At 40.0% G+C, this 24,116-nt stretch overlaps 2 protein-coding genes across 2 annotated transcripts; both read right to left on the reverse strand.

Moving 5' to 3' along the window:
• Positions 1 to 687: 687 nt before the first annotated feature.
• LOC110165929 (pyrethroid hydrolase Ces2e-like) lies at positions 688 to 12,301 on the reverse strand. Its single transcript, XM_020931127.2, has 13 exons — positions 12,176 to 12,301; positions 10,932 to 11,124; positions 10,703 to 10,841; positions 9,781 to 9,914; positions 8,063 to 8,216; positions 7,311 to 7,412; positions 6,611 to 6,709; positions 5,438 to 5,581; positions 4,929 to 5,009; positions 4,703 to 4,847; positions 3,707 to 3,853; positions 1,478 to 1,550; positions 688 to 1,405 (listed from the first exon to the last, which is right to left on the reverse strand). Exons 1-13 carry the CDS (start codon positions 12,252 to 12,254, stop codon positions 1,225 to 1,227), a joined length of 1,671 nt encoding a protein of 556 aa, XP_020786786.2. The 5' UTR covers positions 12,255 to 12,301; the 3' UTR covers positions 688 to 1,224.
• A 913-nt stretch (positions 12,302 to 13,214) lies between these two features.
• Positions 13,215 to 23,808, reverse strand: LOC129409374 (cocaine esterase-like). Its single transcript, XM_055155212.1, has 13 exons — positions 23,702 to 23,808; positions 21,134 to 21,326; positions 20,905 to 21,043; positions 19,932 to 20,065; positions 19,486 to 19,639; positions 18,717 to 18,821; positions 17,113 to 17,211; positions 16,540 to 16,683; positions 15,281 to 15,361; positions 15,054 to 15,198; positions 14,206 to 14,355; positions 13,993 to 14,065; positions 13,215 to 13,916 (listed from the first exon to the last, which is right to left on the reverse strand). The coding sequence occupies exons 1-13, from the start codon at positions 23,781 to 23,783 to the stop codon at positions 13,736 to 13,738; spliced, it is 1,680 nt and encodes a 559-aa protein (XP_055011187.1). The 5' UTR covers positions 23,784 to 23,808; the 3' UTR covers positions 13,215 to 13,735.
• Between the last annotated feature and the right edge of the window lie 308 nt (positions 23,809 to 24,116).

Below are 24,116 nucleotides of genomic sequence, written 5' to 3' on the forward strand. Positions count from 1 at the left end.
TATTTGGGGGAGTTGTGTGATTCTTTAATTTTGATTTAATTTGGCGGGATTATAGCTATTGTAAACATAATTTATCGTTTTATATAAATCAAGAAACAAATTGCAAAAAATAAATAAATAAATATGATGAAAATTACAGAAACACAACGACATCACTCAAGGGAGAATTCTATCCTAAATTTCAGCCCAATTCACACACAATAACCTTTTTTCTGATACTGTTAACATGATTTCAACAAAATAAAGGTGTTTTCTTACATTTGTATTAGCCAGATAATAATTTCCATGTACATTAGAGTTTTGTTAGGTAACAGGTAAGGAATTCACTAGTGCAATGTCATGATTTCCAACTAAGAAGTCAAATTTTAAGCCTAAAAAATATCGAGTGTGAATGCTGTTTTAAAAATCTTACATGTAATGATTTCTACTGTGCTTTAGTAAAATGAGTAGTCTAAGATGAGATAAGCACTTTAACTGCTCATAATGTGACAAGTGCGCTCCCTCCAGGTCAGAAGAAGAAACAGCATACACGTAAACAAGTCAATGTGAAAAAGAAAATATTCACAGATTTGGCCGCTCTTAATGAAATTGAAATACCTTGAAAAGCAGTTGAGAGATTTGATAAAGCAGTCTACCGTTCTAAAGGAATTAAATACTAACTAGTAAAGAAAAACAAGACATACAAGATGAACAAAAATATTAAATTTATTATTATTTTTAGATAAGTCACAGTTTTGAGTGCTTGGTAGTCCACAAGGGTTAATTTGGTCTATGATTGTTCAGTTTGCTAAGTCTTAATGGTGCATTGTGGGAGGGTCCGTCAAACATTGTTTTCTCCATGGAGATGTTATTGCTTTGTCTGGAATGTTTCACAGTATGGGATTAAACCATTATATCATAATGGAAACCAAACCAGACCAAGTTACAGGTCAGATCTATGGAGAGGCACAGTCAGAATGCCTGTTTTTCTAAATATTTTTGAGCTATAAAACTATAAAATTTGCTAAATGTAAGGTAAAGCTGTTAAATATCATACTGTGGAACATTCCAGGCAGAGCAATGACATATCCATAGAAACAAGCAGGTGACGGACCCTCAGCAAAAAAGTCACATAGTGCAGCTTTAAGTTGAGTATCCAGTGTTTGATCATGACAGTGTTATAAAAGTCTCATTAAGGGATTTCAATGTTTTAATGATTATTTCTACAGATTGTGGCCAGTTGCTCTATAACTCTATGTGCTCTTTCTTCTCGAGCTCCTCCAACATTTTTGGAAGAGTCTGAGTAAAGAACACAAAGTGGTCCTTCCTCAGCCCCTGACGGACCACCTGCTCAGAGTCAATAAACAGGTAGTTCTCCTCTTTTCCATACTGTGGCCAATGCACCAGGCCTTTCCCATTTGGAGACCTACAAAACAAACAGAGTGACCAAGTCTGTACAAAAAATGCCCTTGTATTCGTAGATGTATTTTACATTTACCCAGTGTAAGCAAAGTTTGCCCAGTATCTCATGACACTTTGGGTGAAATCTTCCTCCTCTTTTGAGCATTCTTCTGCAGAAACAAAGAATTGTTTCAGACAAAAATATAGTACCAACAAGCAGACAATTTAAACATTTAAAGGTCTTATATTAAGCAAAAATTTACTCCAGTGAGCTTTAAGCCATGCAATAACATGAAAAACATAGCTGGAGTTGTTTGTTTCATTCATAAGTGTTTGAGTAATTCTGCATTATTAGTCTGTCTATATCTCAAAAGCTCAAAATGCTCTTCCACATTGTGATGTCAAGTTAACAGCTATCTTTACCCAATTCCAGAGATGAAATCATCCAAATTATTCTAGTGAATGTGAATGGTGTTTAAAAACACAGTGGAGCACTTCCTGTATTACCACAACATCACAAAATGGAACAGAGTGTTTTGTGTTTGAAAGAAGAACTCCATCCATCCATTTTCTTCCTCTTCTTTCAGGGGCGAGTCGTGGGGGCAGCAGTCTAAGCAGGGACTCCTAGACTTCCTTCACCCCAGACACCTCCTCCAGTTCCTCCGGGGGCACCCCGAAGCCTCCTTCCAGTGAGACATGCCCAGAACACCTCCGGAACAGATGCCTGAGCCACCTCAACTGGCTCCTCTCGACGTGTAAAGCAGCGGCTCTACTCCGAGCTCCTCATGTGTGACTGAGCACCTCACTCCATCTCTAAGGGAGCGCCCAGCCACCCTGCGGAGGAAACTCATTTCGACCACTTGAATCTGCGATCTTGTCCTTTCGGTCATTACCCAGAGCTCATGACCATAGGTGAGGGTAGGAACAAAGATTGAGTGGTAAATCGAGAACTTTGCCTTTCGGCTCAGCTCTCTCTTCACCACAACGGTCCGATACAGCAGCAGCATCACTGCTGACGCCACACCGATCCACCTGTCAATCTCACGCTCCATCCTCCTCTCACTCGTGAACAAGACCCTGAGATACTTGAACTCCTCCACTTGGAGCAGGGACCCCCCCACCCACCCGGAGAGGGCAAGCCACCTTTTTCCGGTCAAGAACCATGGCCTCAGACTTAGAAGAGCTGATCCTCATCCCAGCCGCTTCACACTCAGCTGCAAACCGCCCCAGTGCACATTGCAGGTCCAGGTTTGATGAAGCCATCAGGACAACATCATCTGCGAACAACAGAGATGAGATCCCATGGTCCCCAAACTGGACCCCCTCCGACCCCTGACTGCGCCTAGAAATTCTATCCATAAACACAATGAACAAAACCGATGACAAAGGGCAGCCCTGGTGGAGTCCAACATGCACCAGGAACAGGTCTGACTTACTGCCGGCAATGCAAACACAGCTCCTGCTCCGGTCATACAGGAACCAGACAGCCCTTAGCAAAGTGCCCCGGACCCCATACTCCCAGAGCCCCTCCACCCCTACAGGACACCACAAGGGACACGGTCAAATGCCTTCTCCAAGTCCACAAAGCACATGTGGACTCGTTGGGCAAACTCAGATGAACCCTCGAGCACCCTCGGTGAGAGAGCTGTTGACCTCGACTAGGGACGTTGTCTGGCGGTGGAAGTAATACTTTGAGGATCTCCTCAATCCCACCGTCATGTCTTCCGAGGAGGAAGCCGAGGCTGGGGACTCGGAGGCGGACTCGTCCATCACCCTGGCTGAAGTCATTGAGGTGGTTGGCAAGTTCCTTGGTGGCAAGGCTCTGGGGGTGGATGAGATCCGTCCTGAGTACCTTAAGTCTCTGGATGTTGTGGGGCTGTCTTGGCTGACACGCCTCTTCAACATCACGTGGTGGTTGGGGACAGTACCTCTGGACTGGCAAACCGGGGTGGTGGTCCCTCTGTATAAGAAGGGGGACCGGAGGGTGTGTTCCAACTACAGGGGAATCACACTCCTCAGCCTTCCCGGTAAGGTCTATGCCAGGGTACTGGAGAGGAGAATCCGGCCGAGAGTCGAACCTCGGATCTAGGAGGAGCAGTGTGGTTTTCGTCCTGGCCGTGGAACACTGGACCAGCTCTACACTCTCCATCGGGTGCTCGAGGGTTCGTAAGAACTCTCAAACATAAAAAAAATATGCAGCCTAAATATGCAGTATGTGAATGAAACAAAACACAACTCCAGGTCTGTTTTTGATGAGGAAACAACTTTATAACACAGATCAAAAAATAGTGTAATATGGGCCTTTTAATAAAACTGTCGCTCATACCTTTTAGTGTGATATGAGTTGTAAAGCAGAGTCCAAATACAGAAAAAATGTCATCTGCGTGATCTGTTCCGACAAAGTCTGGCCTCAATTTCTTCAGCATCCGAGGGGTAAAGTTGTATTCATAAGCGTACACAGGAGCTCCTGCATCTGGATATAAAAGAACAATAACGTTTCTTATTCTAAAGCTAATCATTATATAAAACAAAACACACTTTCCACGAGAGCTGTAAACCTTTGTTGTTTAATCTATTAATTCAGCAACCCCAGCCCCCGGACCACAGACTGGTACTGGTACGTTTCTCCAGTGTGAGCGCAATCAAACCGTGCCCAAGTGTGGAACATTTGGGACTTTGGCTCAGCTGGAGGAGGTGGGAAAAAGCACGGCACGTTTGCTCATGTACGCGCACACGCACAACTTTACTATACGAGCCCTGTGTGTGCGTACAATAAAAACAGTGAATAAAGTCTTCTGGAATCTGAATGTCAGATCTGTGGAGAGGCCAGCTCACTCACAGTAAGAATGCAAGCTTTTAGTTCTGTAATAATGTGTTATTATGTAAATGCAAGATGAATATGTTCATAATGCCACTCCAGGACATTCCATACAAAATAATAACATCTCCATGGAGACAAACAGGTGGAGAACCCTCCACCGGAAAAGTTACACAATGCACCTTTGAATATGAGTTCAACAAAATAAAGGTGTTTTCTGATGTTTATTTGTTAGATAATAATTTCTATATACATTAGAGGAGTTTTGGCATGACTTGATGATTTCCAAACAGGATGTCAAATTTGAAACCTAAAAAAATGACCAAACTGGAGAATAAAAATCATAGATATAATGCTCTTAACTGTGTTTTAGTAAAATTTCTACCTAACCTGTCTAACCTGTCATATTTGCACAGTTCTTGTTGTTGCACTGTCCATTGTTTTTTGCATTACTGATAAAGCAACAACACAAAATATCAACATAGTTTTATGCAAATGTCAAACCTGTATGGGCGTTTATGGTTTTCACTGCAGGAACGTTGAAAACAAAATCCCCAAGAATGTCAGTAAAGGCCTTCCGGAGTATTTTGGGGTCCTCACTTTTTCCAGTGAATTCGTCTATGATCAAATTCAGTGCTTCATCTTTACGCTTTCAATAAAAACATATATTGTTAGAGCAATGTCAAATTGGAAATCATGCATAATATTTGGACCCAGGATGTAATCTCACTTCAGCAGTGTAAAAGAGGGACAGTATGCCTTTCACTTCGTCTCGCGTCATTCCCTCTGTCCAGTTTGGAGGCGCCATAGACTGTGAAAACAATGGAGAATTTAGATAGAGGTGAGGTACATCTTTAAAAGGCCCATATTGTGCAATTTCATGATGCGTTATAATGTATAATGTATAATGTTTCCTCATCAAAAAGAGTTTTGGTAAGCCTTTACTATTAGTCTGTCTACTTTTCCAACGATCAAAATGCTCTGTTCTAACTTGTCATTTGGTGGTAGTTTTTAAGTTACAGCTACATTTTATCTTTAGTTCTGTACAGATTGCTAATTCTAGGGGCTTCCAGGGAAGTTTAAAAACATAGTGGAGCATTTCTTGCATGACATCACAAGGTGGAACAGAATGATCCACCTCAGCCTAAATATGCAGGGTTCGTGTGAATGAAACAAAACACTTCAGGTAAAAATAGCATAATATGGGCCCTTTAAAATCAAATATTTGAACTTACTTACACTGGGGAGTAACCAGCCGCCTTCATCACTTGTTATTCCGGTCATAAAAGGAACTTTATGGAACTCGTGGTTACGAAACAATTCATTCACAGGTTTGGGCAAGAAAAGGCCATCAATAGTTACAGTAATTATCAATTCCCTGACCTACATAAGAGAGGTAAAAAACACAGGTGAAAAGAAGGGTGCACTATGTACATAGACTGTATATGAATGGACAGAGCTGACGCGCGAGCCGCCGCGTTCCAAATAGGAAGTGCTTCAGGAGGCTCTTCTGGCTCCTTCTGACCCTGACTCCAACTGACATACACTGGGATCTTTTCGTCCCTCTCTCTGTAACTGCTGCTGTGAACCTCGTCATTTGGGTCTTAAAATGTTTGCTTTAACCTGCTCTACATGATTCTGAATTTCACTGTTTTGTCCCTAAATATAATATAATAAGATATGAACATAAATAATGCACCAATCATATGCCTTCACAAACTCTTGGTTTGATTGACAACTAGTGCATTTTGTTGTCCCCTTCCCACTTTCCAGTGAGAAGGGTGGGCACATTTAACAACCTCAGTCATGTTTGGCTCATGTGGTTGCTATGATACTCGCAATCAAATTTCCAAATATGGAGCCTGGCTCCAAATTTGCTTCTGTAACAGTGGCAACAGGAGCCTCATTTGAGCGGTGCTGAACGCTGTGGGTGACGTCACACTCGCTTAGTCTACTTCTTTTTCTATACAGTCTATGACGAGGTAACAGTGTTAAAGGTGCACTATGTAACTTTTTGGTAGGTAAGCCCGTCACCATCTTGTTTCTATGGATAAGTCACTCTTCTGCCTGGAATGTTCCACAGTATGACATTAAACAGTTCTACCTTACATTTATTCAATTACAGGGGGTTTTATAGCTCAAAAATGCCTAGAAAAACATATTCTGACTGTGAGCAGGGTGGCCTCTCCACAGATCTGACCTGTCACTTGGTCTGGTTTAGTCTCCATGATGATAGAAAGGTTTAATGCCACACTGTGAATCATTCCCGACAAAGCAATAAGATCTCCACAGAGAAAAGCGTTTGACGGACCTTACACAAGTTACACAATGCACCTTTAATAATAATAATGATAATAAGAAGAAGAAGAAAAAAAGAAAAAAGAAGAAGAAGAATGTGCTGTAGTATCTTACCTCTGTGAGCTGCACTATTTTTTGTAGATCAAGGTTTCTAATGCAGTTACTAATAATTTCAGGACTTTCAAGGCTGCAGCCAGACATGTTTGCTGCCATCTAGAAAAAGTTCACAAGCATTAAAAGTTGTACATACTGTATTTTTGTCTTAAGCGACACTGATTACATATTTCATTTAGACATGAAACGGGAACGTAACAAAGTAAAAGTAGTACAGTAGTATAGTTAAATATAGACTTTAGGTATCTGTACTTCACTTAAGAGTGTTTTAAAGTGGATACTTTTTACTTTTACTTCACTACATTTGACAGTATGTATCTGTACTTTCTGCACTACATTTTTTAACAGGACTGAAAAGTATTTTTTATTATCATCTGAGACCTGCTGGTTAATTTTTAGCACATTCTTCGTTTGAGCTAACACAATTAAAGAATTAAGAAAAAACAATCCATTCAGTTGTTCCACAAAATTCAGCACAAATCTTTATTAAAATCTCTACATTTGAATCTTTATAAGATCTAAAAATCAGCATGAAATACCTTAACTTTTTAATCTTTAAGTACTTTTTAAACAGGTACTTTCAATACATTTACTTCAATAGATTTTTCATGTGATTCTTTTACTTTACATTATTAGATTTTTTTTTTTGCTCTGGTATCTTCCACCACTGCCTGCCAGTTTCATTTAAGGCTAAACTGACCTGTGCTATGATGAGGGGGTCTGATAGAGTTTCAAATAGTGCAGCTGTGCCACTCTCTGCGATTCCCCGGTGGAACAGTCCATTTGACAGAGGTGAGAGATACTGTTAAAACAACCATAGACAGTAAGACATATTCAAAGAGACATAATTCAAAATATCATCATCAAATATCATCGTCAGATCTCAGAAGCTAAGCGAGGCCGAGCCTGGTTAGTACTTGGGGTTGGGAGACCGCTGGGAATTCCAGGTGCCACAGGGGGTCGCCAGTGGCAAAAACTGTCATCGTGTTCTTAGGCAAGACACTTCACCCACATTGCCTAGTATGAAAGTGGTGTGTGTGTGTGTGTGTGTGTGTGTGTGTGTGCGTGTGTGTGCGTGTGTGCGTGTGTGCGTATGTGTGTGTGTGTGAGTGATGGTGGTGGTCAGAGGGGCCGATGGTGGAGATTGGCAGCCTTGTTGCGCTCCTGTCAGTCTGCCCTAGGGCAGCTGTGGCTACAGTAGGAGTTTCTGTAAGGATTTGTCGAGTAAAAACAAAAAAAAAATCTGGAGGTTAATCCAGATTTTCCCATTGAAATCACATTATGTTCCATTTCACTTTTGCCTCTGCCATTCTGGAATTTAAAATGTTTTTGTTTACATATTTTAAAGGGTCTATATTGAACCCCCAAATACGTGGTTCCAGCGGTCAGTTATCGAATGATAATTTGATATAATAATTATCATGACAGGCTTAGTTTATGTGAATATCTTACCAGAAGAGACACACTCATTCCTCCAGCAGACTCCCCAAATATCGTGACTTGATCTGGGTTCCCACCAAAGTTGTGGATGTGCTGCTGCACCCACTTCAGAGCCTCTACCTGATCCAAAAGGCCAAAGTTTCCAGCCATGTCTTTCTCTCCAGTGCTGAAATGAGTAAGAGGTTTCATCACAAAAGTTTAAAGGTCCTATACTATGTGAAATTGACTCTTGTAAACTTTAAGCCATGTTACCTCCTCAAAAACATACCCAGAGTCGTGTTTTGTTTCATTCACACATGAGTAATCCTGCATTAGGCCAGTTAATAAGCAGCAAGACTATGGACCAGTGGACTCACTTGGTCACTGCATCCAACAGATCAGTGTGTGGATGCAAAACAACTTTCTCCAGCTAAACTCTGACAAGACTGAAGTCATAGTGTTTGGTCCACAGAAACAAAGGGACAGTGTCAGCAGTCACCTCCAGTCTCTCTCTCTAAAACCTTCAAATCAGGCAAGAAATCTAGGGGTAATAATGGACTCAGACTTGAACTTTAACAGCCACATCAAATCAATAACATCTGCAGCCTTTTACCATCTAAAAAACATAGCAAAAATCTAAGGTTTACTGTCTAAAGCAGACTTGGAGAAACTTATCCATGCGTTTGTCTCCAGTAGGTTAGACTACTGTAATGGTCTGCTCACTGGTCTCTCAAAACGAGCTGTGAGACGCTGCAGAACATCCAGAACGCTGCAGCTCGGATCCTTACTCGAACTAGGAAGTATGAGCACATAAGTCCTGTGCTCAGGTCTCTGCACTGGCTTCCTGTGCCTCAGAGAATAGACTTTAAAGCAGCTCTGCTTGTGTACAAGTCTCTCCATGGCCGAGCACCAAAGTACATCTGTGACATGTTAGTGTCATATGAACCATCTCGCACTCTGAGGAGCTCAGGGACCGGCCTCCTGCTGGTGCCCAGAGTCAGAACTAAACAAGGGGAGTCAGCGTTTCAGGTTCATGCAGCTAAAACCTGGAACAGTCTTCCTGAACATGTGAGACAGACTCTTCTGTGACGCTGTTTAAATTCAGGCTCAAAACATTTCTGTTTAACTGTGCATATAACTGAAAGGTTTTCATTCCTCACTGTTCTCTCCAATTTATGTCTCTCTTTTTTAATTTTAATCTTCATGATTATTTATGTTTTGATTTGTTTTTATTATGATTTTAATGTATTTCTTATTCTGTAAAGCACTTTGAATTACTTTGTGTACGAATTGTGCTATACAAATAAACTTGCCTTGCCTTGCCATTATTAGTCTGTCTTCATCTCAAAGTCAAAATTTTCTTTTCCTCCTTGTCATGTCATGAAGCAGAAGTATTCAAGTTAACAACTACTATTTACATTTTGTTTAGTAGATATTGGCATTTCCAGGGCTGAAATTATCCAAAAAAGTCTTGTGAAAGTGTATGGAGTTTAAAACACAATGGAGCACTTCCTGTGTTACTACATGGCACCCCAAAGTGGGCAGGGTGTTTTCTGTTGTGAGAGAAGAACTCAGCCTAAATATGCAGGATTTGTGTGTTAAACATGTGAATAAAACAAAACACAACTCTGGGTATGTCTTTGATGAGGAAACATTAAAACATAGATCAGAAAATAGTGTAATATAGGCTCTTTAAGGTTTAGGTATGAAGAGAAAACAAAGACTGAAAACAATCAGCCCCAACGTTTTACCTGAGAAATCCCAGAATTCCTAAACGATACTGTATCACCACCACCACCACATCTTCATACGCAGACAAGGCAGAACCATCATAAGAAGAAGCTGCTCCTATGGTGAAGCCTCCTCCATGAATCCAAACCATAACCTGTGAATAACAATAATAATAACTGTTAAGTTCACTTATATTAGAAATCATGCTCACACACTATGAGTCAAAGGTTTGGACACTTGGACACAGGCTCCTACAGCTCCTCTCAAACTAAGAGATACAGGACTACATTCATACCATACTCCATACAACTGTAGAACAACTCACCCTTACGAAACAGATAAGCCCACGTTTCTGTCAATCATCATATCATCTTTGCATTGCTTTGTTTCCTTATGACCTCTTGTAACTGTCTTATACTGTATCTATATTAACATGTTTATGTTTTACTCACTGTACATACATGTATATAATTTATGTTTTAATGATACCAGTCTCTCTCTCTCTCTCTCTCTCTCTCTCTCTCTCTCTCTCTCTCTCTCTCTCTCTCTCTCTCTCTCTCTCTCTCTCTCTCTCTCTCTCTCTCTCTCTCTCTCTCTCTCTCTCTATATATATATATATATATATATATATATATATATATATATATATATATATATATATATATATATATATATATATATATATATATCATATTAACCTACATAATCTACATAATCCTGGTGTTTTTATTAAGATATTTTGCCTGTAAATAAATTCCTATTCCTAATATGGAACTGAGCTCCAATTTCACCCCATGACTGCCAGCAGCATGAGCTTCATTTGCCTGGAGCAGTTTAGGAGTAAACCTAAAAACCAAAAAAACTACTTAGAAAAAGAAGTCCAGACTTTTGACCGGTTGTGTAATTTATAGCCTAAATCTGATCTAATCTGTTAGTTCTTACTGGGAGCTTGGCGTCGGGAGGTGTGTTTGCAGGACTATAAATGTTGAGGTAGAGGCAGTCCTCGGAAATCCCTGGGATATCTATTTCCATTTCCATTTTAGTGTAAACATCTTCCAAGAATGCTACATCTTGAACACACCTGGATAAAAAGAAGGATTTTGTTTGTCTGTTTCTGTGTAAAGTGGGCTACTGGAGTTTATTCACTACTTGCTCATAACAGGAGTCTTACATGGGAGGCTGTTTAGTTGCATCCTTCACTCCATTCCAGGCTTGGACAGGTCGAGGTGGAGCCAGTCTGAGCTCTGGGCCCACAGGTGGATAAGCAAACGGAACTCCTAAAAAGGCATGTACTCCAGACTCTTTGCCCTTTACTGTCATGTAGACTCCTTTCAGGCCACCCAGAGCCGTTTGAACAACAGGAGCTGTAAAGATATGATATGAACACTTTGTTGTAATAAAATCAATGACGTCTAATGACAGTCTGTCAAATACTTCCATATTACGCTATTTTCTGATCTATGTTATAATGCTGTTTCCTCATCACAAACATTCCTGGAGTTTTGTTTTGTTTCATTCACACATTTAACACAAACCCTGGATATTTAGGGTGAATTCTTCTCTCAAACAGAAAACACTCAATGTTCCACATTGTGATGTCATGTTGTAATGAAGTGCTTCATCTGTGGTTGTACGCCCTTCACCTTTACTAGACTGGGAATTGGGATAATTTCAGAGGTTGAATTCCCAGTCCTTTGTGAATTGTACAAAATCAAGGACCGTGACATCACCTAGTGTGGCACAGCTGGGGCCCCACCCTGCAGCCAGGTCGAATTCGAGCGCCTGTTCCCTGAGGAGGTGTTCTGGGCATGTCCCAATGTGAGGAGGTCCCGGGGAAGACCCAGGACACGCTGGAGGGACTATGTCTCCTGGCTGGCCTGGGAATGCCTCCCACCGGAATAGATGGAGGAAGAGTATGTGGAGAGGGATGTCTGGGCCTCCCTGCTTAGACTACTGCCCCCGCAACCCGGCCCCGGATAAAGTGGAAGAAAAATGGATGGATGGAATTGCCAATCTCTACTGAACAAACGGTAAAAGGTTGCTGTTAACTTGAAAACTACCTCTTCATGACATCACAAGGTGAAACAAGACTCTGTGTCTTTCTCTGTCTCTGTGTGTTTCTCTGTCTCTCTCTGTGTCACTGTTTTCTCTCTCTGTCTCTCTCTCTCCTTTTCATATAAAATATATAAACCATATCTGTACGTTTTAAATGTTTTTTGAATGTGAATTGTAAGAAAAAGGACTAGTCAATAATTGATCCAAACAACAATAAAGTAGCTGGGAAACTGTGACCCACATATCCCCGCACCAGCAGCAACAAGAATTACATAACACACTGTAATGTAAACAAAAAAAGAAACAAAGAAGAAACATATCCAAGAGTCTTAGATGCAGAAGACCGCTGAATGTACTCACCATGCTGGTTTGCGCTGTCACCTTCTGCATGTAAAAACAGCCCTAAAATTAAAGTCACAATGAAGTCTGTGCGGAGCATCGTGTTTCCAAAGGGAGGACAGGAAGACAGTTCACAGTTTCCCCCTTTTTAAGCGCAGATCCTTTACAACTGGACAGGTGGGAGGGATCAGTGTCTCATATTGTGCTGTAAGTAGCCCTTCCTCTTTGCCCTACAAGCCTTTGGTCACACTTTACTATGCAAATGGTTATTGAAACAGAGGTCGTAAGTAACAGGCTAAATTGACCATAAAAGGACTATATTATAACATGAGTAACAGCTTCTGAAAGAGTAGTATCCCCAGTTAGCAGTTAGTTATTTTACATTCAGAATCACTGGCCTATACTTTGAAAATGACAATAACTTTATTAACTTGTGTTGTCAGCTCATTTTGTCAGCTATTTTATTAATTTATTGAAATGTTATTGTGTTTTTGGTGTGTTTCTTGTGTGGACTCGTGTAAAAAGAGGTTCAGAATATGCTGAAAATTACAGGAAGTAGATGTTAAAACACAGTGACATAACCTTTTTTCTGAGACTTTTAACATGATTTCAACAAAATAAAGGTGTTTTCTTACATTTGTATTTGCCCGATAATAATTTCCATGTACATTAGAGGAGTTTTGTTAGGTAACAGGTAAGGAATTCACTACTGCAATGTCATGATTTTCAACTAACAAGTAAAATTTTTAACTTAAAAAATATCCAAATTGTGAAAATGAGTGTGAATGCTGTTTCAAAAGTCTTATGTGTAATTATTTCAACTTTATTTGAGCAGTGTTTTAGTAAAATGATGAGATAAACACTTTTAACTGCTCATAAAGTGTGCCCACTAGAAACAGCATACATGTAAAGAAGTCAATGAGAAAAAAAAAATCTGGTCTTAATGAAACTTAAACAAATACCTTGAAAAGCAGTTGAGAGATTTGATCAAGCAGACTACCATTCTAAAACAATTAAATACTGACTATAATAAAAGTAAAGAAAAACAACACATACAAGATGAACAAAAATATTAAATTTATTATTATTTTTAGGTAAGTCACAGTTTTGAGTGCTTGGTAGTCCACAAGGGTTAATTTGGTCCATGATTGTTCAGTTTGCTAAGTCTTAATGGTGCATTGTGGGAGGGTCCGTCAAACATTGTTTTCTCCATGGAGATATTATTGCTTTGTCCGGAATGTTTCACAGTATGGGATTAAACCATTATATCATAATGGAAACCAAACCAGACCAAGTTACAGGTCAGATCTGTGGAGAGGCAGCCCTGCTCACAGTCAGAATGCCTATTTTTCTGTTTTTTAGCTATAAAACTATGAAATTTGCTAAATGTAAGGTAGAGCTGTTAAATATCATACTGTGGAACATTCCAGGCAGAGCAATGACATGTCCACAGAAACAAGAAGGTGACGGACCCCCAAAACAAAAAGTCACATAGTGCAGCTTTAAGTTCAGTGTTCAGTGTTTGATCATGACATTGTTATAAAAGTAATTTCAATTTTCCAATGATTGTGGCCAGTTGCTCTATAACTCTATGTGCTCTGTCTTCTCGAGCTCCTCCAACATTTTTGGAAGAGTCTGAGTCATGAACACAAAGTGGTCCTTCCTCAGCCCCTGACGGACCACCTGCTCAGAGTCAATAAACAGGTAGTTCTCCTCTTTTCCATACTGTGGCCAATGCACCAGGCCTTTCCCATTTGGAGACCTACAAAACAAACAGAGTTTGTACAAAAGCCTGTACAAAAAATGCCCTTGTATTCGTAGCTGTATTTCACATTTACCCAGTGTAAGCAAAGTTTGCCCAGTATCTCATGACTCTTCGGTTGAGCTCTTCCTCCTCTTTTGAGCATTCTTCTGCAGAAACAAAGGGAATTGTTTTAGCCAAAAATATAATACCAACAAGTGGACAATAGAACAGACCAGACTGGAGTTTTCAGAATTTAAATTTAAAGGTCCTATGCAAAAATTGATCCTGTGAGCTTTGTCACTCTTACCTGTTAGTCTGACATGAGTAGTTGTAAAACAGAATCCAAACACAGAAAAAATGTCATCTCCATGATCTGCTCCGACAAACTCTGGCCTCAATTTCTTCAGCATCCGAGGGGGAAAGTTGTATTCATAAACATACACAGGCGCTCCTGCATCTGGATATAAAAGAACAATAACATTTATTATTCTGAAGATAATCCTTATAAATATAAAGCAACACACACTTTCCACGAGAGCTGTAAACCTTTAGCTGTTTATTCCATTAATCCAGCATCCCTAACCCCCAGACCGCGGACCAGTACTGGTACATTTGTCCAGTGTGAGCGCAATCAAACCGTGCCTAAACGCGCTGAACGTTTGGGACTTTGGCCCGACTGGAGGAGGTGGGCCAAGCTTTTAGTTCTGTAATAACCCTTGTTATTAAGTAAATGCAAGATGAATATGCCCATAATGCCACACCGGGACATTCCAGACAAAATGATATCTCCATGGAGACAAACAGGTGGAGAAAAGTTACACAATGCACCTTTGAATATGAGTTCAACAAAATAAAGGTATTTTCTGGTGTTTATTTGTTAAATAATAATTTCTATGTACATTAGAGGAGTTTTGGCGTGATTTCATGATTTCCAACTAGTAAGTAAAATTTGAAACCTAAAAAAATTACCAAACTGAAGAAAAAAAATCATAGATATAATGCTCTTAACTGTGTTCTAGTAAAATTTCTACCTAACCTGTCTAACCTGTCATATTTGCACAGTTCTTGTTTGCTTTTTTGCATTGTCCATTGTTTTTGCAATGTTGATAAAGCTACAACGCCAAATATCAATATAGTTTTATGCAAATGTCAAACCTGTATGGGCGTTTATGGTTTTCACTGCAGGAATGTAGAAAAGAAAATCCCCAACAGTGTCAGTAAAGGCCTTCCGGAGTAATTTAGGGTCCTCACTTTTTCCAGTGAATTCGTCTATGATCAAATTTAGTGCTTCATCTTTATGCTTTCAATAAAAACATATATTGTTAGAGCAATGTCAAATTGGAAATCGTGCATAATATTTGTATCCAGGATCAGTATCTTACTTCAGAGGGGTAAAAGAGGGACAGTATGCCTTTCGCTTCGTCTCGCGTCATTCCTTCTGTCCAGTTTGTAGGCAAAAAAAACTGTGAAAACAATGGAGAATTTAGATAGAGTTGTGGTACATCCTTAAAAGGCCCATATTACACAATTTCCTGATCTGTTGTAATGTTGTTTACTCATCAAATAGAGTTTTGGTAAGTCTTTGCTAATAATCTGTCCAATCTCCAAAGCTCAAAATCTCCATTCCAAATTCTGATGTCATTTAGTGATATTTTTCTAGTTAACAGCTACCTTTTATCTTTATTTCTGTACAAATTGGTAATTCAAGGGGCTAAAATCATCCAAATGATTCTAGTGAAGGTGTAAGGCAGGCATGTCCAAACTATGGCCCGGGGGCCAAATGCGGCCCTCAGACAAATTTTTCTTGGCCCTCAGGCTTCCAGGTGAATTGGCCCAAATTACCTTGTATCAATTAAAAAGTTTTTTTTTTTACCGCAAGTTTTTTGAAAATCTACTTGATAAAGCTATTATTTAATATTTTGTGTGTGGTTTTAAGGATCTTTGCATGAATGTTAAACATGCACATATTTCAATTATTCACTGTACTGAGCATCAGTCTACGGCCCACGATCGGCCCTCTGCTTCATCTGTGTTTAGATATGTGGCCCTTGATGAAAAAAGTTTGGACACCCCTGGTGTAAGGAGTTTAAAACAGAGGCGGTGCTACCATTAGGCAACAATAGGCAGCTGCTTAGGGCCCCCGAACATGTAGGGGCCCCCAACCAATGCCACTGCCACTTACGGCTGAGGCCTCAAAGCAATCTGAGTTTCTCTTAATATGACATTAAATGAGAGTAGGTTTATTTTTACTTCCAGCTCTGGTTATCTAGTAGGCTACCTAAATAATAACACAAGTTTCCAGTCCACCCTAATTCAAATAAAGATGTACGTGTCTCATGAACAATGGGGAAAAAAACAGACAATAAATATATACAAAACCCCCCCCAACAAAATAGAGCATTATAGTGAGGGCCCCAAATTCAAGTTCCCCTAGGGCCCCCAATATAAAACATTGTGGAGCACTTCCTGTATTGCCACATGACATCACAAGGTGGAACAGAGTGTTTTGTGTTTGAGAGAAGAAGTCTCAAACACACAAAAAACACAAAGTCCAAGTCTGTTTGTGATGAGGAAACAACATTTTAACATAGATCAAAAATAGCATAATATGGGCCTTTAAAAATCAAATATCTGAACTTACACTGGGAAGTAACCAGCCACCTTCATCACTTGTTACACCGGTCATAAAAGGAACTTTTTGTATTTCATGGTTACGAAACGATTCACTCACAGGTTTGGTCAAAAAAACGCCATCAATAGTTAAGCTAATTCTCAATTCCGGTATCTACGTAGGAGAGATAAAAAACACAGGTGACAAGAAAGTGACAGGGCAGTGTTAAAGGTGGGTTAGTCAAAATGTCATTGCTCTGCTGGGAATGTTCCACAGTATGACATTAAAGAGCTCTACCTTACATTTATTCAATTACAGGGGGTTTTATAGCTCAAAAATACCCAGAAAAACAGGCATTCTGACTGTGAGCGGGGTGGCCTCTCCACAGATCTGACCTGTCACTTGGTCTGGTTTAGTCTCCATGATGTTAGAAAGGTTTAATGCCACACTGTGAAACATTTCATCTCCACGGAGATAAGCATTTGACGGACCTTACACAAGAAAAGTTACACAATGCATCTTAAATAATAATAATAATAATAATAATAATAATAATAATAATAATAATAATAATAATAATAATAATAGGCTGTAGTATCTTACCTCTGCTAGTTCCACTATTTTTTGTAGATCAAGGTTTCTCATGCAGTTACTAATAATTTCAGGACTTTCAAGGCTGCAGCCAGACATGTTTGCTGCCGTCTAGAAAAAGTTCAAAAATATTAAAAGTTGTACACACTGTGTTTTTGTATTAAGGGACACTGATTACATATTTCAATTAGACATTAAACTGGAACGTAACAAAGTAAAAATAGTAAAGTAGTGTGTGTGTGTGTGTGTGTGTATATATATATATATATATATATATATATATATATATATATATATATATATATATATATATATATATATGTAAATACATTTACTTCAGATTTTTTTACTTGACATGACATGAGTATTTTTTTTTGCTCCGGTATCTGTACTTTTACTTAAAGGTTGTATAGAGGATTTTCCAAGGAACGAGAAATCCAGCGACTGTTTGTCCTTTTTCAAATGTTGCGCATGCGTGAAACCACCCCCCCTCCCCTACAGCTCCCTACGTAGAAACGCCTCCTCCCGCCTCCTCCTTACGCCAGAAACAGGTTTGTTTACAGCCGGTGCTGCACATGACTTGTAAACAACTAACTACAGTGTTGGTTAGGCAAGACGGAGAAGTGAGGAGCGGGGGGAGGGGTGTGCGGACATTTCGTGCGCGGACGAGAAGTGAGGAGCAGGGAGAAGAGCGGAGCAGGGAGAGAGGAGAGGAGAGAGGAGAGGGGAGCGGTGCGCGGAGATTCCGTGCCTGGAGAAGTGAGGAGCAGGGGGGAGAGCGGAACGGGCAGCGGGGACAGGAGCAGGAAAGGGGAGCAGAGAAGGTTGCGTGGAGATTCAGTGCGAATGAACTAACTACAACACGCAGCAGCAAGCGGACTCTTTCTTTGCCTTGAAAATTACGTTTTCAGACATAGGATATCGCTTTCGTGTCCTGAAAAATGTTTGACTAGCTCTTGGAAATAAAGTACGTTTTCATAATAAGCAGAAGTGACCTGTCCAGGAGTAATTTGGCGACCAGTGCGTCAGTCTTTAGACCCTGCGTCTGCTTCAGTTGCGCCATCGCTGGAATGAATCTTCAAGAATCACCTTAGTTTGGCTTCGCTGCTTTTCCCCTTGTCTTCTTCTTTCAGCAATCTCAAAAACGGACTTTCTGCTCCTGGATTCTTGTCTGCCATTGCAACAAACTTTGTGCAAACTGCGAGGAAGATATAGGTAAAAAAAAGCCGCTAAGAACTGTTGCGTTGGTGGAGTAAACAGCGTCTGTGCGGCTTGCGTCTGTGGACTGCGTGACAGTCGTACGTAAACCACGTACCGGCGGCGCGCAGGCAAGTCAGTTACGCTAGAAACGTAGGGAGATTGATTGACAGCCTGTCAGCTCACAGATAACGAGGCAGTGTTGTTATCTATTGGCAAATGTTTAGCCCCACCACGTCCAGAGTTGATGAATTTTTATTCTCTTTTTTTTGGTCATCATAATTCCAAGGCTACTGCATCTCTATAATGCTATCATTGACAATTTGAAACAAAAAAAAATCCTCCATACAACCTTTAAGTAACAACATTGAGTACATCTTCACCCACTGTCTGCCATTTTAATTCAAGGATTTACTGACCTTTGCTATGCTGAGGGGGTCTGTTCCCAGAACATCAAACAGTGCAGCTGTGCCACTCTCTGCGATTCCCCGGTGGAACAGCCCGTTTGACAGAGGTGAGAGATACTGTTAAAACAACCATAGACAGTAAGACATATTCAAAGAGACATAATTCAAAATATTAGTAGTCACAATAATTATTATATCAACTCATTATTCAATACATGAAAGCTGGAACAATATTTTTTGGGGTCAGTATTTATCGTGTGTGCATTTTCATAGCACTACTGGGAAATTCTTTGGTTATTTTTTACTTTATGATAGGATTTAAGCCATAAAAGGTTGAATAAATCACTTCTATGACTCATTATCGATAGCTATTGGTAGGTTTATGATGACAAAATTTGACTAACACTACATTGCTTTTATTTTAGAAGTGTTTTTAAAATGACATTTTTTATAAGGCAACCTCACTTTATCATTGCTTAGTCATAACATAAACTCTTACCAGTATTACCAGCCTGTCAAAACAATTTCAGCTATTTACTGTTTTTTATTTTCCTTGCTGGATTTTTCATATTTTGTGATATTCTGAGGTTAATCCAGAATTTCCCATTGAAAACACATTATGTTCTGTTTCAGTTTTGCCTCCAGCTGCCTCCATTCTGGTTTACATATTTTTAAAGAGTCTATATTGAACCCCAAAATAAATCGTTCCATTTTACAGATATTGAATGATAATTTGATATAGTAATTATCATGACAGGCCTAGTTTACACGAATATCTTACCAGAAGAGACACACTCACTCCTCCAGCAGACTCCCCAAATATCGTGACTTGATCTGGGTTCCCACCAAAGTTGTGGATGTGCTGCTGCACCCACTTCAGAGCCTCTATCTGATCCAAAAGGCCAAAGTTTCCAGCCATGTCTTTCTCTCCAGTGCTGAAATGAATAAGAGGTTTCATCACAAAAGTTTGAAGGTCCTATATTATGTGAAATTGACTCGTAAACTTTAAGTGCATTCAGCACCACCCTCTGGCGGTCATCCGGGATTCATAGACCCGCAGTTATATACGTAACTTTTATTTTAAACATGTGTGAATAAAACAAAACACAACTCTGGACATGTGTTTGATAAGAAAACATTGATCAGAAAATAACATAATATGGGCTCTTTAAGGTTTAGGTATGAAGGAAAAACAAAGACTCAAAACAATTAGCCCCAACGTTTTACCTGAGAAATCCCAGAATTCCTAAACGATACTGTATCACCACCACCACCACATCTTCATATGCAGACAAGGCAGAACCATCATAAGAAGAAGCTGCTCCCCCAGTGAAACCTCCTCCATGAATCCAAACCATAACCTGTGAATAGCAATAATAATAATTGTTAAGTTCACTTATATTAGAAATCACACACACACCCACTACCAGTCAAAGTATTGGAAACTTTTTCATTTATGTTTCCTCTATGGACACAACAAAATCCAGGCACTCCAAAAAAGTAAAAGCCACACAAGGGAAAGTATAGTTAAAAGACCTATCTAACGACGCTTTTCCTCCTAAGACTTTTACTTTTTTGGAGTAACACATATGTTCATGTCCTGTTCTAAACAAAAAATTAATTCTTAAGTAAAAGTTGTTTCAGATTTTTTTTTTTTTTCAAATAACCACCCTTTGCTTTTACCACTACTTTACACTTCTGACATTTCTTGGCAGAGCCTTGCAGTGACAACCATTTCATGTGAATTCATCAAAAAGCTAATTTAGAGAAGGCCAAGGGTTTACGGTCTGCACAGCAAAGCAAAGGCTGGCTACTTGTGCCGTGTTCCAAAATAAAAAGTGTTCTTGGGGCGCTTCCGGCTCCATTGACTCTGTTTCCAGATGACTTTACATTGGAATATTGTCACCCGTCTCTGTAACTGCTGCAGTGAGCCTCGTTATTTTGGTCTTAACATGTTCGTATTAACCTACTCCACATGATCCTGGTGTTTTTATTGAGCTATTTTGCCTGTAAATAAATTCCTAATATGCAACTCAGCTCCAGATTCACCCCTGTAACCGCTACAGTCACACTCCCTTAGGTCACTTCTTTATACACTCTAGGAGTAAACCTAAAGAAAAACTACTTGAAAACGAAGTCCAAACTTTTGACTGGTCGTGTAATTTATAGCCCAAGTCTGATCTAAGATGTTAGTTCTTACTGGGAGCTTGGCGTTGGGAGGTGTGTTTGCAGGAGTGTAAATGTTGAGGTAAAGGCAGTCCTCCGAAATCTCTGGGATATCTATTTTCACTCCTAGTTTAGAGTAAAGGTCTTCCAAGAGTGCTACGTTTTGAACACAACTGGATAAAAAGAAAGGTTTTGTTAGTTTTTTTCTGTGTAAAGTGGGCTACTGGAGTTTATTCATTACTTGCTCATAACAGGAGTCTTACATGGGAGGCTGTTTAGTTGCATCCTTCACTCCATTCCAGGCTTGGACAGGTCGAGGTGGAGCCAGTCTGAGCTTTGGGCCCACAGGTGGATAAGCAAATGGAACTCCTAAAAAGGCATGTACTCCAGACTCTTTGCCCTTTACTGGCACGTAGTGTCCTTTCAGGCCACCCAGAGCCGTTTGAACAGCAGGAGCTGTAAAGATATGATATGAACACTTTACTGTCATAAAATCAGTGACGTCAAATGGCAGTCCTCTGTCAAAAATACTTAAAGGATCCATATTACGCTACTTACAGTGGAGGAAATAAGTATTTGCTCCCTTGCTGATTTTGTAAGTTTGTATATTGACAAAGAAATGAACAGTATATAATTTTGATGGTTTTAACAGTGAGAGATAGAATATCAAAAAGAAAATCCAGAAAATAACTTTAAATAAAATGTATAAAAAGATTTGCATTTCAGTGAAATAAGTATTTGAACCTTCAGCCGAAAAAGACTTAGTACTTGGTGGCAAAACCCTTCTTTGCAAGTCAGAGGACAGACGTTTCTTGTAGTTGATGACCAGGTTTGCGCACATATCAGAAGGAAGTTTGGTCCACTCTTCTTTGCAGATCATCTTTAAATCATTAAGATTTTGTGGCTGTCGCTTGGTAACTCGTGTCAGCTCCCTCCAAAGGTTTTCTATAGGGTTAAGGTCGACAGACTGCTAGGCCACTCCATGACCTTAAAATGCTTCATCTTGAGCCACTCCTTCATTGCCACTCCTTCGTTGCCTTGGCTGTATGTTTTGGGTCACTGTCGTGTTGGAAGACCCATCCACAACCCATTTTCAGTTTCCTGGGGGAGGGAAGGAGGTTGTCACTCAGGATTTTAATGGTACATGCCTCCGTCCATCCTCCCGTTGACACGTTGAAGTTGTCCTTTGTCCTTGACAGAGAAACACCCTCAAAGCAGAATGTTTCCACCTCCATGCTTGACAGTGGGGATGGTGTTCTTGGGTTCATAGGCAGCATTTCTCTTTCTCCAAACACAGCAAGTTGAGTTAATGTCAGAGAGCTCGATTTTGATCTCATCTGATCACAGCACCTTCTATCAGTCTCTCTATAAATCATTCAAGTGTTCATTGGCAAACATCAGGCGGGACTCCACATGTTCCTCCTTAAACAGGGGAACCTTTGAGCACTGCAGGATTTTAATCCATTGCGGTGTAAAGTGTTACCAATGTTTTTTTTTTAGTGACTCCCAGCTGCCTTGAGATCATTGACTAGCTCCTGATGTGTAGTTCTAGGCTTCTCACTGTTCTCATGATCACTGAAACCCCACAAGGTGAGATCTTGTATGGAGCCCCAGACAGAGTTCGATTGACAGTCATTTTGTATTTCTTAAATTTTTGAACAGTTGAACCAACAGTTGTCTCCTTAACACCAGCTTCTTGCTTATGATTTTGTAGCCCATTCCAGCCTTGTGCAGGTCTACAGTCTCGTCCCTGACGTCCTTTAACAGCTCTTTGGTCTTTCCTACATTGGAGAGTTTGGAGTCTGATTGATTGACTGATTCTGTGGACAGGCGTCTTTTATACAGGTGACTAGTTAAAACAGGCGTCTAATTCAGGTGATGAGTTGATTAGAAGTATATAACAATACTTATGTCCTCCACTTTATGATGTATCCTCATGATAAACATACCTGGAGTTTTGTTTTGTTTTTCTGTCTGTCTCCATGGAGTTAGACAAGTTTAATGTCACACTGTGGAACCAAACAAAGCAATAGCAGATCCATGGACACAAACAGGTGGTGGGCCCTTTACCAAAATGTTACGCTCTTTGTGTCTCCAATTCTCTGTCTCTCTCCCTCTGTCTCTCTCTCTGACTCTCACTTTCTGTCTTTTTTTCTGTCTCTCTCTCTCCATCTCCATCTCTGTCTATCCTCTGCCTCTCTGTTTCTGTCTCTCTCTCTCATTGTCACTCTCTCTCTCTCTCTGGCTGTGTGTCTGCCTCTCTGTGTGTATGTGTTTCTCTCTCTCTGTGTGTCCCCGTCTCTCTGTCTCTCTTTATCTCTCTCTCTGTGTCTCTCTTTATCTCTGTCTGTGTGTCTTTCTCTTTCTCTCTCTCTGTGTGTGTCTTTCTTTCTGTCTCTCTTTCCATCTTTCTTTCTGTCTCTCTGTTTCCTTCTCTTTGTGTCTCTCTGTCTGCCTGTCTATCTCTGTTTCTCTTTCTCTCTCTATCTTTCATTCTGTCTCTGTTTCCCTCTCTGTCTTTCTCTCTTTCTGCCTCTGTCTCTGTCTCTGCACCACACTGTCTCTCTCTCTCTCTCTCTGTCCTGTCTCTCCTTTCCATATAAAATATATAAAACATATCTGCACGTTTTAAATGTTTTTTGAACGTGAATCGTAAGAAAAAGGACTAGTCAATAATCTATCAAAACAGAAAAGAAACAAAAAGTAGCTGGGAAACTGTGACCCACATATCCCCGCACCAGCAGCAACAGGAATTACGTAACTCTCTGTAGTGTAAATAACTGAAAGAAGAAACATATCCAAGGTTCTTAGATGCCGCTGAATGTACTCACCATGCTGGTTTACGTTGTCACCTTGTACATGTAAAAACAGCCCTAAAATTAAAGTTACTATGAAGTGTGTGGAGAGCGTCATGGTGCCTCTCCAAAAGTGCGAACCAGGAACGTGTCCCCGCATTTTAAGTGCCCAGTCCTTTTAAACTGGACAGGAGCGGGGGGGTCAGTGCCTCATATTATGCTGTATAAAGATCATAGATGATAAAGACCTTTATCTTTGCCCTACAAGCCTTTGACCATGCTTACTCTACTGTGTGAATGGTTAATGAGACAGAGATCAAAACGTAATAACGGGTTAAAGGGATTATATTACACTGTGTTACACTATTATATTACACTATTTTTGGATCTGATTCCTCATCACAGACATACCAGAGTTGTGTTTTGTTTCATTCACACATGTTTAAGCCCT

This window comes from Boleophthalmus pectinirostris, unplaced genomic scaffold (assembly GCF_026225935.1).
Source record: "Boleophthalmus pectinirostris isolate CB_2022bp ecotype Guang Dong unplaced genomic scaffold, ASM2622593v1 HiC_scaffold_2, whole genome shotgun sequence".
Classification (NCBI taxonomy): Eukaryota; Metazoa; Chordata; class Actinopteri; order Gobiiformes; family Gobiidae; genus Boleophthalmus; species Boleophthalmus pectinirostris.